The following is a 16,734-nucleotide window of genomic DNA, read 5'->3' as shown; positions in this document are numbered from 1 at the left end:
TGATGTTGTTAACATTCGGTACCGGTTTAATCAACACGTTATTGGTTTTTACGGAGGATACCATCACGTATGCGATAAAAGATTTACAACTCATTTTCAATTAAATTGAGTTATTTCTCCTCGTTTCACTCCGCCATTTACTGATATTCAATTTCAATTCATTTATTTGCATTTTTACATCCACAAACAAGGATCGATAGCAAATTGCAAAGATGATATTACATGTAGAACACAATAATAATAAAACAAGAACAACAAAACCCGCTTTCCTCAGTTCAAAACGACTTTTTAATAATGAGATGACAATAACTTTAATAAATTTTCATAGTTTGAGAACAAGAATTAATTTTGTATTTAGATAAGAAAGTTTTTTCTTTTCAGTAGAATTTACTGTACACTTGAGGATGATGAAGTGAGCTTCATCCTCTACAATATTGCAAAATTTGCATAACCGGTGCTGGCGAGGTATATCAGATTGATACAACCCAAGTTAAATTAGCAGATGTAAACTCTTCTGTATAGATCCTTTTTTCTGTTATCGATATGTTATAACACACAGAAGATACAAATATCCTATAAAGTATTTCAAAACTTTTCAGATCAATCGTCTTCATTTTCTGGTTTTCCTGGCTGTTGATGTTATTGACAACGCTGTTGTTTGCTGTTGGAGCGTTGGCAGAAAAATTCATGTGTGAACCCCTCAAAGATCCGCAGCTCACAGATATCGAGTCGGTGAGATATACTGAGATATACCTTTGTACTATTAAAACATCTTTTACGATGTCTATAACCAGCTGATATTTCACAAATCAAATACAAGTATAACGCTTAACAATCTTACATTTGGCTACTATCAGGTGCTATGGTTCTGGATAGCCTGAATCTTCTTCTCTAAAATTTGCTACGACCTTGAAGATGAATGACCGTAATAATTAATTGGACATAAAATAAGAAAGCAAACCAAACACATATTCCGAAATGAAATAATTAGCATAATGGATAATAAACCTCATTAGTTTCAAAAAGTTATGAATCGAGGTATGTTCACATATAAGTAGCCAGTATAAAAGATGCCTCACCGTGCTGACAGGGCATTAACGATTTCTCGTCATTTAAACAATAATTAGTGTTTAATCGTGTAATCCGTCTTTGATATTACAGAGTTAGCGCCCTTGCGGGAAGTTATCGATTGGTACGTCATTTATTTTGTGAGCACAGTTCGTGTCATTTTCTCCAAAACGTATGACGTTACGCTTCTTAATACGCGAACGTCACAAATCAATACAAACCCACAAGTACTGATAACTCTGTAAAATGTAAATTCGGAATATATATATATGTCAAATTAAAGATGCTCCACCGCTGACGAATGGTATTTTTTCAATATAAAAAATAGGAACAGGCGAAATTAGTATTTTTCTTCAGTTACAAAAGTTACTTATTTTACACTACTTCCACCATTGGAAAGTTTGAACTTCTAAATTTACTTCAAGTTAAAAATATAAAAAAAAAACAATGAATTTCATCCCGAAAAAAATTCCGTGGCACTGTATCCTATATGTAAATGAGGTATTGATTGCGCATGCAAAAAAGATTAAAATAAATTATTTATGTTTTTTTTTTGCTATTTGTATGCAGAAAGAGCATCTTTAAATAAACATATCAATATATATTGTGTTTTTTACGAAGTAGCATCAACCTGGAATTGACTTATTGACTTCTTATGTTCAAATTTAACCCGAATATTTTTGTCAACATCTATACGTCTTTTGTGATAACGATGGATGATTTTGCCATTTTGGCAGAGTGCAAGACTTTTCTTCATTGTATTAGATCATTGAATTATGTAGGTACTGAACGACCTTGTGGATATCAAATCAATGCTGCAGTACCAACATGACCCGCCAAGTTCTTGGGACAATTCTAAGGTAACATGTTCCATATCTATTCTCTTGAAATTAACGATTGGGTATGTGTGTCCAGTTGATATGTATACTTATTTTACTCGTTTCTCGTCACAATATTTTACAAGCTAAATATTTGAATTCGCTAAAGTAGCCCTATCATACATGTATTCTATGAACTAAACTTACACAATGTTGCATTTTAATATTCCTAGAGTAAAAAAATGATAGTAAGATTATTACATTCAAACCGTCAAATTTAAACCTCGATTATCTAACAAATGAAACAGGTTAATGCATTCTTTACTTATAGATCATAAAAAGTACATAATAGTTATTGTAGAAATAATTGTAATAATTAATATCGTGTTTTAGGGTAGAAGTAGATATCCAAACTAGATGTTAATATCTTAGCTATTATCATTTTTCAGGATTTTTGACACTTCTCATTGGTCAGAAACACGTCACGTGATCAACTGATAAAAAACTATATTGCACGAATTTTTCCGGAAGTAGTTTATAGAAAAAGTATATTGCACGGTTTATTTTTAGATAACGTTATCGTCTACACCAAAACTGCTTCGTGTTCCTGGCGCTTTGAAACAAACGCTTTGATGACCTGAGTTTGAAGCGTAACCACAAAATGTGACAGATGACGTTGATTGTTTCGGTTTCTATCAAAGATGACGATGACTTCTAGCTGATGACAACAGATTTAAACTTTTAATTTTCAACATTAAACACGGTAGGAGGGTTGGAATAACATTCATTAAGCATCTGGAGCCATTGAATAGTGAATACGTTTGATGGTTTATTTTTTTAATTCCTCTAGGCTAGTTACAACATTAGGTGTAGGCTAAATCCTACTGGATGTAGGATACAATTTTTTATTTACGGAATGGAGTACTAAAGCATAAAGGAATGTATCTTCATTTATGTTCAATCTGATTCTGTTAATATATGTTTGAGGTCGCAGTGGATTATTTTCAATCGGAGAACAAACTATACATTTAATTGCCTGTGTGATGTGGAGCTACATGTATAATGGAGTACATGTAGGCCCTACATGTATGCAAATTACAAACACACATGCACCGGGTGTATGTAATAAAAGCGTGAAGTGAAGCAATTGATACTGTTTTCATATGTTGTTTTTGAATTAAACTTGTTACAAAATCATAAAATTGTAACTGTCATCACGAAGTTTCACACTTATTTTAAAATGTAAAAAATCCGGAAAAATAATAAAACAATTATAGCATTTTGATTTCGGTTAATACATGGTTATATCGATCATAGAAAAATATCGACCTCGGACTACGTCCGTCCGAGGTCAATATTTTTCTTTGGTCGATATAACCATGTATCGACCTCATCAAAAATGCTATATTTGTAGATTTATTTACACACACAAACCTTTTTACAAAACTCACATTTACACCTAGATATCGGCTTTCCTTTTTCTCAAATTTCATCCCCTTAAAAATTGCAGTTCTTGCAAAGACAATAAGGCGATCTACACTGCTCTTCAGATGGACAAAATGGGCAACCTCGTCGACTTTCCCGCTCTTGAGCAGCAAATAAATTCGGCAAAAACCGTATGTATTACAAGAATAAATCTATAAACGAATCTTAAGTGATCATCTAAATAATGTCTAAACATTTTCTGCGGATTGGAAAGTATGTTTCTATAATTATGTTTGTTTGAAACCAGTTAAATATGTCGATGGATAGTACGATTTGTACACACTGTCACATTCATCAGGGCTGATGGACATGCAGGATAAATACACAACGGTGCAAAAGGTGAACGTGTTGTCATAGAAATGAAAGTCGTCGAAGATTAATTGTTACTTGTCGTGCACGACATAGAAACGTCACATATGAAATGTATAAACAAATATCATGATATATACTGATAGAACGAAATGAATAGAATGAAAGTATAAAAATGTTTAAAACATAACTTGTAAATAAATGACTATCCAAAATGTCTATGTTGCATTAATTATTTTAGCTTTTTTAGTAAATATTCATGAAAACAATCTGTACATATTGAAATTTTATATCAATTACATATCAACATGACTTTTAATCGTTTCATGTCAAACGTACCTCGCGAACGCGATGGGACGTGTCTCTGTAAAATGATATATAATTTTTTCACTAAATGCTTTTTCAAAAAAAATATTTTCCAGTTCCAAAATCCATTTATTTAAAAGCGTTCACCTTGATTGTATATAAATATATATTTCAATATCCATATATTTAACAAAGCGTCGATATTTTTAAAATTGGCATATTCCTCATTAATGTTTCCATACTTAATTTGAATGACTGATTGGTAATTTCGTTTTATGCATAAAATCTATGAAAAACATAGAAAAGCAGGAAAAAACCGATGTCTGGTGACGTCACAAAAGATACGTTGCGTTATTCATCAATAATTCCTTTGATATTATAACGGTATCGTATATTACAACCTATTACATTTTGTCAATTAGTTTGAATAATCTCAATTACAAGCATTTAATGTCACCATTGTTTATTATTGTATTTTATTGATAATTTTATTGGGTGTTTTCAGCAAATGAAGACCCAATTAGACCAGGTTCTTACTAGTCTATCGGGAGGGTCATTCGGATCCGTTAATCTTAGCCCAGCCTCTGTTGGAACAAAGCTTGATGCCACGAAAAATGATATTGAACACCTAGATGTTGATGGCATTGATCAACAGGTATGGAATACATTATAAACCTTTATCTCGTAACTCTTGTTCGAAATGTTAAGTTCAGCTTCTCGTGTATATACCCTTTATTCTTATTGGGGCACCGTGGGGGAGGGGGTTGTACTGATATTTCTAATGCGACAATGATAACCTACAGATTTGCTGATATAGAATTTTCTACCCGAAGTAGTTTATAGATTGCACTATCAAGATCTAGCTAACTATAGTTTTAATTGCAATATTTCGATGGTAAATGTATTTTTTTACCTCTTTTATACAAATTAAGGTATTATCGACCCCTATCAATTATCGACTCCCTACAGTTAATATCATAAATAACTCATCTTATGCTGATATATTTGCCAATCTATCTCCAAATTAACAAAATATTAAGGCATTCGGATCATCTTTTGACTATTCCATAGTCTCACGCAAAAAATTAAAACTTCCAAAAAACTGACCTAGGCGCGCAAGTTAATTTTACGGCAGAGTTCAGAATCAATGTTATTACTCAATAAAGTTAGTAGAAAGTCCGTACGCACTGTATTCGAAACTGTCTTGCCTTTTCCTTGTTTTTAGGATGGGAACATCATTAACCAATTCAAAGAAAGATAGATATGCAAAAATCTTAATTTTACTTTGTGGGTAGGGGGTCGATAATAGATTGATAAATTTGATAACCTAATGTATTATCTAACCCCCCTCACATCATGGAAGCAAGGGTGTGTCACTGTCAAGGAAAGTATGTAATATTATAAACAATTCTCATGATTATTTTAGCGGTATTTTGTCCTATTGCACTGTACTGATATGAATGCAACAGTGCAGTTACTCCATTGCTCTTTGTAAAAAGAAAATTGATTATTTGCTATGGCTTTCTTGTTCATATTAATCTTAACTATTACATTGCAATTACATCTGTAATGATTGCTCATACTTTTTGAGAAAATGAGGCACTGTAGAGTTAAGATAGAAAACAAACAAAAGGATGAGGGAGATCTGAGACATTGCTATAAAATTAGTAATTGGCAAAAAAAGAAACGAAAAGAGATTAAAACAGAATTAGAAAGAAATCGAAACTGAGAGAAAAAGTAAAAAAAAAATAAGCAAATTATGAAAGGGAATTAAGCAGTGACAGCAACACCAAAACATCTGAAACAAAATGACGGGATCTTAAATTCGATATATAGAATTAGATTGTTTTGTCAGGGCTGTCAGTTGAGCGAGAGATCGTTTCCATAATATATGTATGCAGTATTTGGTAGTCCAATCGTATACATGTACTTTCCATGCAGACAAGAAAATATTTTTAAGTGACCTGATTCTTATGAAAGACATATTTAAAACGTAGAAGTTTAATTGGTGTATTTTGCACGTAAAATATTCGCTAGTAATAGCAATAAATTCGCTAGTAATAGCAAATTTCTAGATAACTGTATGAAGATTATACATTGTATAAATCTAAGCAAATACATGTTAAGAACAATTATATATACATTTTCTTCAGGACAAATCAAGTCTAAGTAATTGTCTGGTTGATTGACATGTTCAGTTTGAAAATCTTCTTTTTATCCAGGTTTGCATTCCATGTGTCTCCTAATTAACGATAGTGCATTTATATAGTCCCTGGATGCAAAGTTTCGTATAATGGAGATCTAGACTAGACATATTACATACATATATAATTATGTTTCTGGTATAGACAATACAGGATTCAGTTATTGCAATATTCTTTGCAAAATACAACTATAAAGCGTTGGATTCATTTTCATTTGATTTGACATGTTTCTTTTGAATATTTATTTTGGGGTCGATAATATATCAATATGGGTCGATAATACAGTGTGATAGAAGTTATATATAAGAAACATATTTCACAAAAATAAGACCTTACTGCATAGCCAAACAACACTAAAACACTAGTACCGAAGTCCAATTTAAAGCTTTTGTATAACACTCTAAAAATTTCCAATTGCATTCTTACCCTATAAATCAAACATCGGAGATAAAACCTCAATATGATCTTATGACTATAGGTAATATATAATAGCTTAATGGTAATAATATTTGGGGATACATCGAAACATTATAGATAAGAGTGCGAAGATTACTTTGTGAATTTATTATTACGGTACTTATTTAAATCCATTTGGAACTAATTTAAAAAAAAATTGAAATGATCGCGTGAACAAAGTAACCATTCAGTTCATAATAATGACCGATATGAACAAAGAGAAACTACCTCTACTTTCATGTAACTTTATATATTTATATAGATAATTTGATTAAATTATTCCTTCCTATTTCAGGTGACTGACTTGAAAAATAAGATGGACGCACTGAACAAGGTAAGGCGTATTGCTTGACCTGAGTATTATAATGCATTTGTCGAGAATATACAACCAATTCAGTCACATACCAATATATTTACACTTGCTAGGCTTGTTTACTATACGCAAGTACTAGCTGATTTTGTTTACCATAACTGCATGGTAACATTGAACTTTGAACTTTCGTATGAAAATGTTTTATGCAACGTAAAGGGGCTACTTTTTTTAAGAAGAAACACATGGCATTGTTTACATTTGGACACAACATTACGTGTGGTATTGTTTTGTTTTTCATAGAATTTTCGCGCTGAAAAATGTACGGTACATATATATATGTATTATATGTATATATGAGTACAAACATTTTTTTTTAAATTACCAATGTATAAAGAAGACGGGAAAAAACCCGGATGGGGCGACGTTGCACTGCCTTAGCATTTTTGTTATATTTAAAGGTGGATGTCTTATTAAAATAAACATTATCTCTGACTGTTTTTGGTTTGTCCTACGATCATGTTTATGGGGTGGACGGGCGTGAGACCCTCTGACAGGGGTCCAGTTAAAAACATATTCCTCTTGTCTTTTTAGTTCTATGAGAATTTAAATCATGTGTAGAGTCTATTATCAAAACATGCACTCGATACACGTGTTGACATGTCACTCCTCACCACAAAATACTTTGTACCAACAGAATTCTTATTAATAATAAATGGGTCATTGTCGTTGTCTTTGTCGTTATTTTTATATGGGACATTGCTATGGCTGACATATATATTCCATTATAGCCAAATTGCAAAATTTTAAGGCGCTCTAATATAATTTTCTTGTGTAAAGTTCAAATCAAGAACATTTTGATAAGCGAAATTACCTATTATTCGGCAATTGCCCATGCTTTACTTGACTTTTTCTATATGTAATCCATTGTTCTGTGTACTGGATGCTATTGATTTAATGGAACATAGGAGCATTATTTTATCCGCTGCATGGAAATATGAACAAAATTGTCAAATATTCTATCATTATAAGCCTCATGCTATTTTTGTAAGGTCAACATACTAATTAATAAATAGTTGAATTGCATTTTCTATTAATAAGAAAATATATATGTACATGTATGTGTGGCGCAAGTTGTGTTTTCAAGTTTCGTGACTTTGACGTTGTTTGTGTATTACAACAATCGCTACGATGCTGATGTGTAGAGGCTTGGTATCAATGTAGTTTTAATTTGATGAAATAAGAAATAAAATAGCATCGTAAATTATAATTATGTTCTTCTAGGATGTTATTAAACAAAGGTTAGGTCCTCTGAGACAGCTCAAATCTTCAATCGGGGTGAGTATATGTATTTTCCTATAAAAATTTTTATTTCGGGCGTGGTTTTTCATTGGATTCAAACAGAAAATAAACATATATAAGTGAAACCACTTTCGACACCAAATAAGAGATTATTTGATACTCCTGAAAGTCAGTTTTTTAATATTCGATAATAACATCTTCATTACTCATAACCATTTTTCATTTCAATGGGAACGAGAGTAAAAGCGAACATTTCTTACAAGCAATACTTATATTGAGATCATTTACTAATTGAAGCAAAATATCAGTGTTTTAAACCAACTAGAGCAACAAGTTCTAGAGTAGCTTGTTCTGTAAATCTGACAACGAGCGATTTCATGTAGCAAGGTAGGCACAGACAACAGTATCATTCTGTACTATAAAGATCGGTCATCGTCTGCGATTGACAATTTCTTTATGCACTATTTTCACACATAATATACAATTAATTGTCATTAATCCCTTTACCTTATGTCCAGCCTTTAGTTACTGACGTTAAACAGCAATTGGCGACAGCAACAACACAGATCCAAGGAGCTGGAGAAATGAAGAAGGTAGGTACCGTAAATAATGCAAAGGTTTAACAGAGAAGTCAAACTGTCAAATGTTTATAACATTTTGTTATTATACATATGATTTTATTTTTTTCTAGGAAGTTACCATAACTAGTTAATTTAACTATAGAGCGGTGTGTTTCTGCTGAAGATGTAGCGTTAAGTGGTTCATCAAAGATGACACATGCCGCACTAGTCCCTAGACGAATGTTTGTACACGAATTATTGTATGGGGATCGGGTATCATTACCTGGCGCATAGTGTTTACTGACTGATAGGCACGACATTTCAGTTTTATTTACAAACTATCTGCAATATTATTTTATTGATTGTGTGTGTTTCAACAGAAACAAAAGTACAAGGGGAGAAACCCCAGAACGGCTACTTCAGCAATTAAAATCGAGGTCAAATGGTTAGCTCTAAAAAAGAAAACATTTTCAAGTAGCTGATTAAACGTTCCCAAGAATGTTGAATTTTTTGTTATATCATATATATATATATATATATTCAGATTGTTTAGATAATTATTTTTTAAATTAGCTGAATGTTACATATAGAAAGCTTATTTTTGTTTAAAGATCGTTGGAATACGATAATGACAAAACTAGATGCCTATGAGCTAACTTTTTGGATTGCTTCCCTTTGAACACAATCTTTCTGCACTTATATAATTACTACAGCATTTGATTATGGCTATTTGATCAGCAAATACAGTGTATGGTTGAAAATTCACATTTAAAGAAATATTAATGGTTCCTGAAAAAAAAACGTAAATATATATATTTTAAAGAATCTAAAAGCTAAAAATCTGAATAGTTAAGCAAACATAAAAAGTAAAAGTAACGAAATTCCAACACCGCAAAACACCTCATATCGAAAGTGTTTTTTTTTAAAGAAATTGTTACTTTACGGCACTGGTATGGCAGATTTTCCGTTGTTATTGTTGTGTTTCTTACATTATTAACATATCTTTGTTTTTACATTCCTCCATTACAGCTTACAGATAAATTTATCAGTAGCACCTTTGACGTTGTGGATGTATTTTACAACAGTACCAAAAACGCTGTAGGTACATTGTATGATGTGTATAGTCCTAATTACTACATTTGTTTTTTAAGTTTAAAAATGCATCGAAATATAATTTCCCAGTGTGTTTCATGGTAATTGTAATCCTATAAACGTTTTGTCTGAAGCTTAATTGATGGATCCTCAAATGACGAAAAGTTCATTAAGGTACGTTCAATATGATGTTAAAGTGGCTTACATGTACCATTTCATTTTACGTGTATTTAGCTATATTTTCCAACTTGTTAAATATATGATGGCACATGGACTTCGAGTCTTATTAAGATATCAAAGATTATTAGTATAAATGACAATGATACTATTTTGGTATGGTCTATGACTTTCGTTCAGTTTTAGAAAACTATTTAATCCGCCTCTACACTGTCCATATTTAACGACCTATGTATAGCCCGTATTCTCACATCAAGTTATTTTAAATAATTCAATATGTATATCGCTTTATTATTTGTTTGAGTAAAAACTATATGAAATATAACTATAAGAATACAAATAGATATAAATATTTTTTTTTTTTAGATTTACCATGACTTAGGGAAATGTGGCCCAATTTGGAACCTGTATAGTTCAATCGTCATTGTTTCCGTGTGCCAATACACAGTTGATGCATTGGTAAGGAAATGGCATTGATGGCTTCATTGTAAATTATGTATGTAGTCAGGGACAGTATGGTCTCTGTCTTAGTTTCTTAACATCTACCAAACACTTGCAGCAAGTAATACATCTTTTATGATCGATCCATTTAGAAAATTTAGTACTGGCATTATTACATTTAAAGGGATATCAATATATTTACATCTATCTCTTGTTTGGTGTTGAAAAGTCTGATTGCGAATGTTTTAGTGTATATGCCGTCTATCTACCCTAACAACTACAGCGACCGTCCTCTCTAGAATGAATTAACATAAGGATAGTAGGCGTTCCATAAATGGATAGCTTTGATGTCAATTGCATTCACACTACCGTATACCCTGTCTACAACTACCACCGCTGTCTATAACTACCATATACGCTGTCTATAACTACCGTATACGCTGTCTATAACTACCGTATACCCTGTCTACAACTACCACCGCTGTCTATAACTACCATATACGCTGTCTATAACTACCGTATACGCTGTCTATAACTACCGTATACGCTGTCTATAGCTACCGTATACGCTGTATTTAACTACCGTATACGCTGTCTATAACTACCATATACGCTGTCTATAACTACCGTATACGCTGTCTATATCTACCATATACGCTATCTATAACTACCATATACGCTGTCTATAACTACCGTATACACTGTCTATAACTACCGTATACGCTGTCTATAACTACCGTTCTACCGTATACGCTGTCTAGAACTACCGTATACGCTGTCTAGAACTACCGTATACGCTGTCTATAACTACCGTATACGCTGTCTATAACTACCGTATACACTGTCCATAACTACCGTATACGCTGTCTATAACTACCGTATACGCTGTCTATAACTACCGTATACGCTGTCTATAACTACCGTATACACTGTCTATAACTACCATATACGCTGTCTATAACTACCGTATACGCTGTCTATAACTACCATATACGCTGTCTATAACTACCGTATACGCTGTCTATAACTACTCTATACGCTGTCTATAACTACCGTATACGCTGTCTATAACTACCGTATACGCTGTCTATAACCACTGTATACGCTGTCTATAACTACTGTATACGCTGTCTATAACTACCATATACGCTGTCTATAACTAACGTATACGCTGTCTATAACTACCGTATACACTGTCTATAGCTACCGTATCGGCTGTCTATAACCACTGTATACGCTGTCTATAACTACCGTATACTCTGTCTATATCTATCGTATGCACTGTCTATAACTACTGTATAGGCTGTCTATAACCACTGTACATGTATACACTGTCTATAACTACCATATACGCTGTCTATAACCACTGCATACGCTGTCTATAACTACCGTATACGCTGTCTATAACTGCCATATACGCTGTCTATAACTACGGTATACACTGTCTTTAACTACCGTATACGCTGTCTATAACTACCGTATACGCTGTCTATAACTACCGTATACGCTGTCTATAACTACCGTATACACTGTCTTTAACTACCGTATACGCTGTCTATAACCACTGTATACGCTGTCTATAACTACTGTATACGCTGTCTATAACCACTGTATACGCTGTCTATAACCACTGTATACGCTGTCTATAACTACCGTATATGCTGTCTATAACTACCATATACGCTGTCTATAACTACTGTATACGCTGTCTGTAACTTCTGTATACGCTGTCTATAACCACTGTATACGCTGTCTATAGCTACCATCGCTGTCTATAACTACCGTATACGCTGTCTATAACTACCGTATACGCTGTCTATAACTGCCATATACGCTGTCTATAACTACCGTATACGCTGTCTATAACTACCATATACGCTGTCTATAACTACCGTATACGCTGTCTATAACTACCATATACGCTGTCTATAACTGCCATATACGCTGTCTATAACTATCGTATACGCTGTCTATAACTGCCATATACGCTGTCTATAGCTACCGTATACGCTGTCTATAACTACCGTATACACTGTCTATAACTACCATATACGCTTTCTATAACTAACATATACGCTGTCTATAGCTACCGTATACGCTGTCTATAACTACCGTATACACTGTCTATAACTACCGTATACACTGTCTATAACTACCGTATACGATGTCTATAACTACCGTATACACTGTCTATAACTACCGTATACGCTGTCTATAACTACCGTATACGCTGTCTATAACTACCGTATACACTGTCTATAACTACCATATACGCTGTCTATAACTGTCCTATACGCTGTCTATAACTACCGTATACGCTGTCTATAACTACCGTATACACTGTCTATAACTACCATATACGCTGTCTATAACTACCGTATACGCTGTCTATAACTATCGTATACTCTGTCTATAACTGCCATATACGCTGTCTATAACTACCGTATACGCTGTCTATAACTACCGTATACACTGTCTATAACTACCATATACGCTGTCTATAACTACTATATACGCTGTCTATAGCTACCGTATACGCTGTCTATAACTACCGTATACACTGTCTATAACTACCATATACGCTGTCTATAACTACCATATACACTGTCTATAACTACCATATACGCTGTCTATAACTACCGTATACGCTGTCTATAACTACCGTATACACTGTCTATAACTACCATATACGCTGTCTATAACTACCGTATACGCTGTCTATAACTACCGTATACGCTGTCTATAACTACCGTATGCACTGTCTATAACTACCGTATACGCTGTATATAATTACCGTATACGCTGTCAAAGTGATAATCAATCCTGTAACTATATATACCACACCAGGTACACTGTTAAACAATACCACAGTACAAATTATTGAAAATGAAATCATTTGTCATGCTGTATTATTATGTTAGATATTTCCATTTCGCGGCTTCCATCAAGCTTTTATACATTTTACGTTTACAGAACGGTTTTTGGTTTTCGTTGGGATGGTGCATATTCTTTCTGGTACCCAGCATTGTATTTGGTATCAAGCTTTCAAATCATTTCCGGGATGTACCTGCCGGATCGTAAGTATTATTAGTGCCCCATGGTATACTTATAACAAACGAACAATTAGAATAACAAAAGAATAATGAAGTAAAGGGTTAAGTGTTTGTTTCATCTTAAGACTGAAACGTACAAAGCCAATAATGTTAGCTGCACCTTCTTTAATGTTAGATTTTAGAAGGAAACATAATAATGTGCTCGTCATCCTAACAAGATGAAGTGAACAAAGTATCAAGACACGTGGCTCACATAATAGTTTGTTGTAAATACTGTTAATGATTGAAGTTAAAAATCAAATAACTTTAACAGAAATTGCCATGTTGTTTAAATGTTGAAATGTGCTGTAAATATGACGTTATACCACAGTCAACTTTGTATGTATTATGATCAAGCTAGAACATGCATACCATCTAAAACCATGTTTTATAAATGGTCACAGTATTTACAACTTTTAACAATTTTTTCTATAATGTAACACATTTTATTTTGTATGAATATATCAAAGAGTTATCTACCCTTGCGGATAGGTGTTAACTGTGACGTCATTTGTTTTCGAGCGTAACGTCATACTTTTCAGTGAAAATGACGTGTATTTCGCTCACAAATTAATGACGTCGATTCATACCCGCAACGAAGGTAACTGTGTTAATATATACAAAGACGGAATAGCCAGAAACAAAATACGATTGGCGAAAATAGCATTGTTATTGACTGATTATTACAGCTCAAATGAAAGTATTAGATACATTATCTATTCACATCCTGTTTATTATTCTTCATCTATTGCAGGGAAATGCCGAGATGGAATCAAAGGTAGGTGATATATAATTCATAAATGAAATATACCAACGTATTTTGTATAACATATACATTACTGCCCTTGAAAGAATGTAGTGATTACGAAAAAAAGATAACCTAACAATGGGTTTCCAAGCCACACGGGAGGTAACTTTGCAATAAGCTATGAGTTAGTATGGAAATTTGATATATTACATACCATACCACTAGAACAAATGAAGGTCACTGTTGTCAGAACTAGGTCCTAAACTAAAACAATTCTCTTCCAGGAACAAAGTTGGACACCATGATGCTTGAAAGTCTATTGGATGAACTCGAATACGAGACAATGTGAATGTAGCGTGTGATGTGCCTGTCGCCAAAAATGTGTATAAAATGTGATTTATTATCATTGATGGAAAATGATAATATTATCTTAAACATTTAAATTGTTATACTGTAAATCTTCTACAATATAGAAACCATTCAAAAGGAAGTGCTATTCCGTGAAGGAAAATTAATTTTGAATTATTTTTTATACTAGTAGCTAAAAAATAGGTGTTTTGAATATTTTACATTTGTTCTACTTTTAAATTATTTTTTCATGTGATTTTTTTATCTATACATGATGCTTTTGTTTATATCCATGACACCTTTAATCCGTCCATATCTAAATATTGGTCCGTCCAGAGCATTTTATAATTATGACATTCTGTTATTTATAAGTCGCTGTATGGTAATTTGACTTGGCGAGATAATTATGTTGATAATTCATTTATTATAACACTACTCGTTGAGATAGTTATGTCGGTAAGTCGATTATAACACTACTCGTTGAGACAGTTATGTCGATAAGTCGATTACAACACTACTCGTTGAGACAGTTATGTCGATAAGTCGATTACAACACTACTCGTTGAGATAGTTATTTCGGTAAGTCGATTATAACACTACTCGTTGAGATAGTTATGTCGGTAAGTCGATTATAACACTACTCGTTGAGATAGTTATTTCGGTAAGTCGATTATAACACTACTCGTTGAGATAGTTATTTCGGTAAGTCGATTATAACACTACTCGTTGAGATACTTATTTCGGTAAGTCGATTATAACACTACTCGTACGGAAAGTTATGTCGATAAGCCTTTAATATAATACTTTTTGTTAAGATAATTATGTCGACAAATTGAATCGAAGAAGACTTCCAGGATGATTAACTTTATGTTATAATGTTTACCCGACATATATCTTAACACAATGGCGGAAATATGCCACCATAAATTCCATTTACATTTGACTGAAAAACGTCTTAATATTGGCTAAATAAGTATCTAAACAATATATATTATTTTTTGTTATGAACTTTTTTCATTTGATGCAGTTTATTACTGGAAAATTTATTTGTAAGTATTTATCGCATGAACATAATTGCATTATTGATCAGATGAATATATTTTTAGTGTGTAATATGCTTATATAAACATTAATTTAATGTTGATTTTTAACAAGAACCTTTTAATTTCATGACATACATTAAAGATATGGATCGCATAATGCAGAGCTGTATTTCCTGAATCTCATTCTAAAGTAACGTATTTACTTGTCCAACACGTAACGAAATTAAAGCATTTAGTGTATATTCACGGAATCAGACATTACAGACACAATGTCTTTGCATTTAGGAGTTCGAGATCAATTACAAACATTTCCAAAGAATCGTTATATTTTTTGCGTCTATTTGTTGTGCATTTAAGACCAAAGAAATTATAAAAAATGAAAAAAAAAGTTTATTAACATTTATATTTGATAACGTTGATAAGTGATAATTATTTCTAATCAATTCTTAATTTTTCTTAATTGAGGTATGAGTAAGCTATAGATTTTCAGTTTAAATAGACTTATTCTTAATTTAGGTGTTTTGTTTGTTGATGAGTTGATAGTAAAATTTTTATATGTTTGGTAACGCTAATTTTCTCTTTTGTTTACATATTGTTGCTATTACACCTTAATCAAAACCAATCTTGATGTGTTTTGCTTTGCGCATGTCCATTACTTGCCTTTTGCTTTTTGCCGTATAAAAAATGTGATGCCAATGAAATAAAGCTGTGATTTATATTTAATTCTGTTTTGTTTTATAGTATAATTCGCCTGGTGACATAGTTGTATATGTCACTAGTGTAATATGCAACTAGAGCGACTTGTGTTGATTTAAAACATTTATGGTGACGTCTTGATACACGTGACTACAGGAAATAACGTTGTGACTTTCGATGCTACTATAACAAAATTCCGAACAGTTCGAAAATTCCATTAATATATGTTGGATTAAATGATGTCACGTAATATCCAAGATAAAGTCGCGTAAGGACGAT

General features: G+C 32.6%; 2 protein-coding genes across 2 annotated transcripts in view; both read left to right on the top strand.

Annotated features, from left to right (window-relative positions):
* LOC138334675 (prominin-1-A-like) overlaps window positions 1-16,482 on the top strand; it is a 59,330-nt gene extending 42,848 nt beyond the window's left edge. Inside the window, exons 19-25 of the mRNA XM_069283335.1 lie at window positions 8,241-8,294; window positions 8,777-8,851; window positions 9,848-9,916; window positions 10,454-10,546; window positions 13,502-13,605; window positions 14,375-14,398; window positions 14,653-16,482. Coding sequence (XP_069139436.1) covers window positions 8,241-8,294; window positions 8,777-8,851; window positions 9,848-9,916; window positions 10,454-10,546; window positions 13,502-13,605; window positions 14,375-14,398; window positions 14,653-14,680 — 447 coding nt within the window. The 3' untranslated portion in view covers window positions 14,681-16,482. The remainder of the gene's footprint in view (window positions 1-8,240; window positions 8,295-8,776; window positions 8,852-9,847; window positions 9,917-10,453; window positions 10,547-13,501; window positions 13,606-14,374; window positions 14,399-14,652) is intronic.
* On the top strand, window positions 600-6,998 carry LOC138335624 (uncharacterized). Its single transcript, XM_069284790.1, has 5 exons — window positions 600-732; window positions 1,851-1,928; window positions 3,397-3,502; window positions 4,492-4,641; window positions 6,942-6,998. Exons 2-5 carry the CDS (start codon window positions 1,897-1,899, stop codon window positions 6,996-6,998), a joined length of 345 nt encoding a protein of 114 aa, XP_069140891.1. The 5' UTR covers window positions 600-732; window positions 1,851-1,896.
* Window positions 16,483-16,734: the final 252 nt, after the last annotated feature.

This window comes from Argopecten irradians, chromosome 11 (assembly GCF_041381155.1).
Source record: "Argopecten irradians isolate NY chromosome 11, Ai_NY, whole genome shotgun sequence".
In the NCBI taxonomy this organism is placed as follows: Eukaryota; Metazoa; Mollusca; class Bivalvia; order Pectinida; family Pectinidae; genus Argopecten; species Argopecten irradians.
The sequence above is the reverse complement of the archived record's forward strand: the minus strand, read 5'-3'. Positions and strand labels throughout refer to the sequence as shown.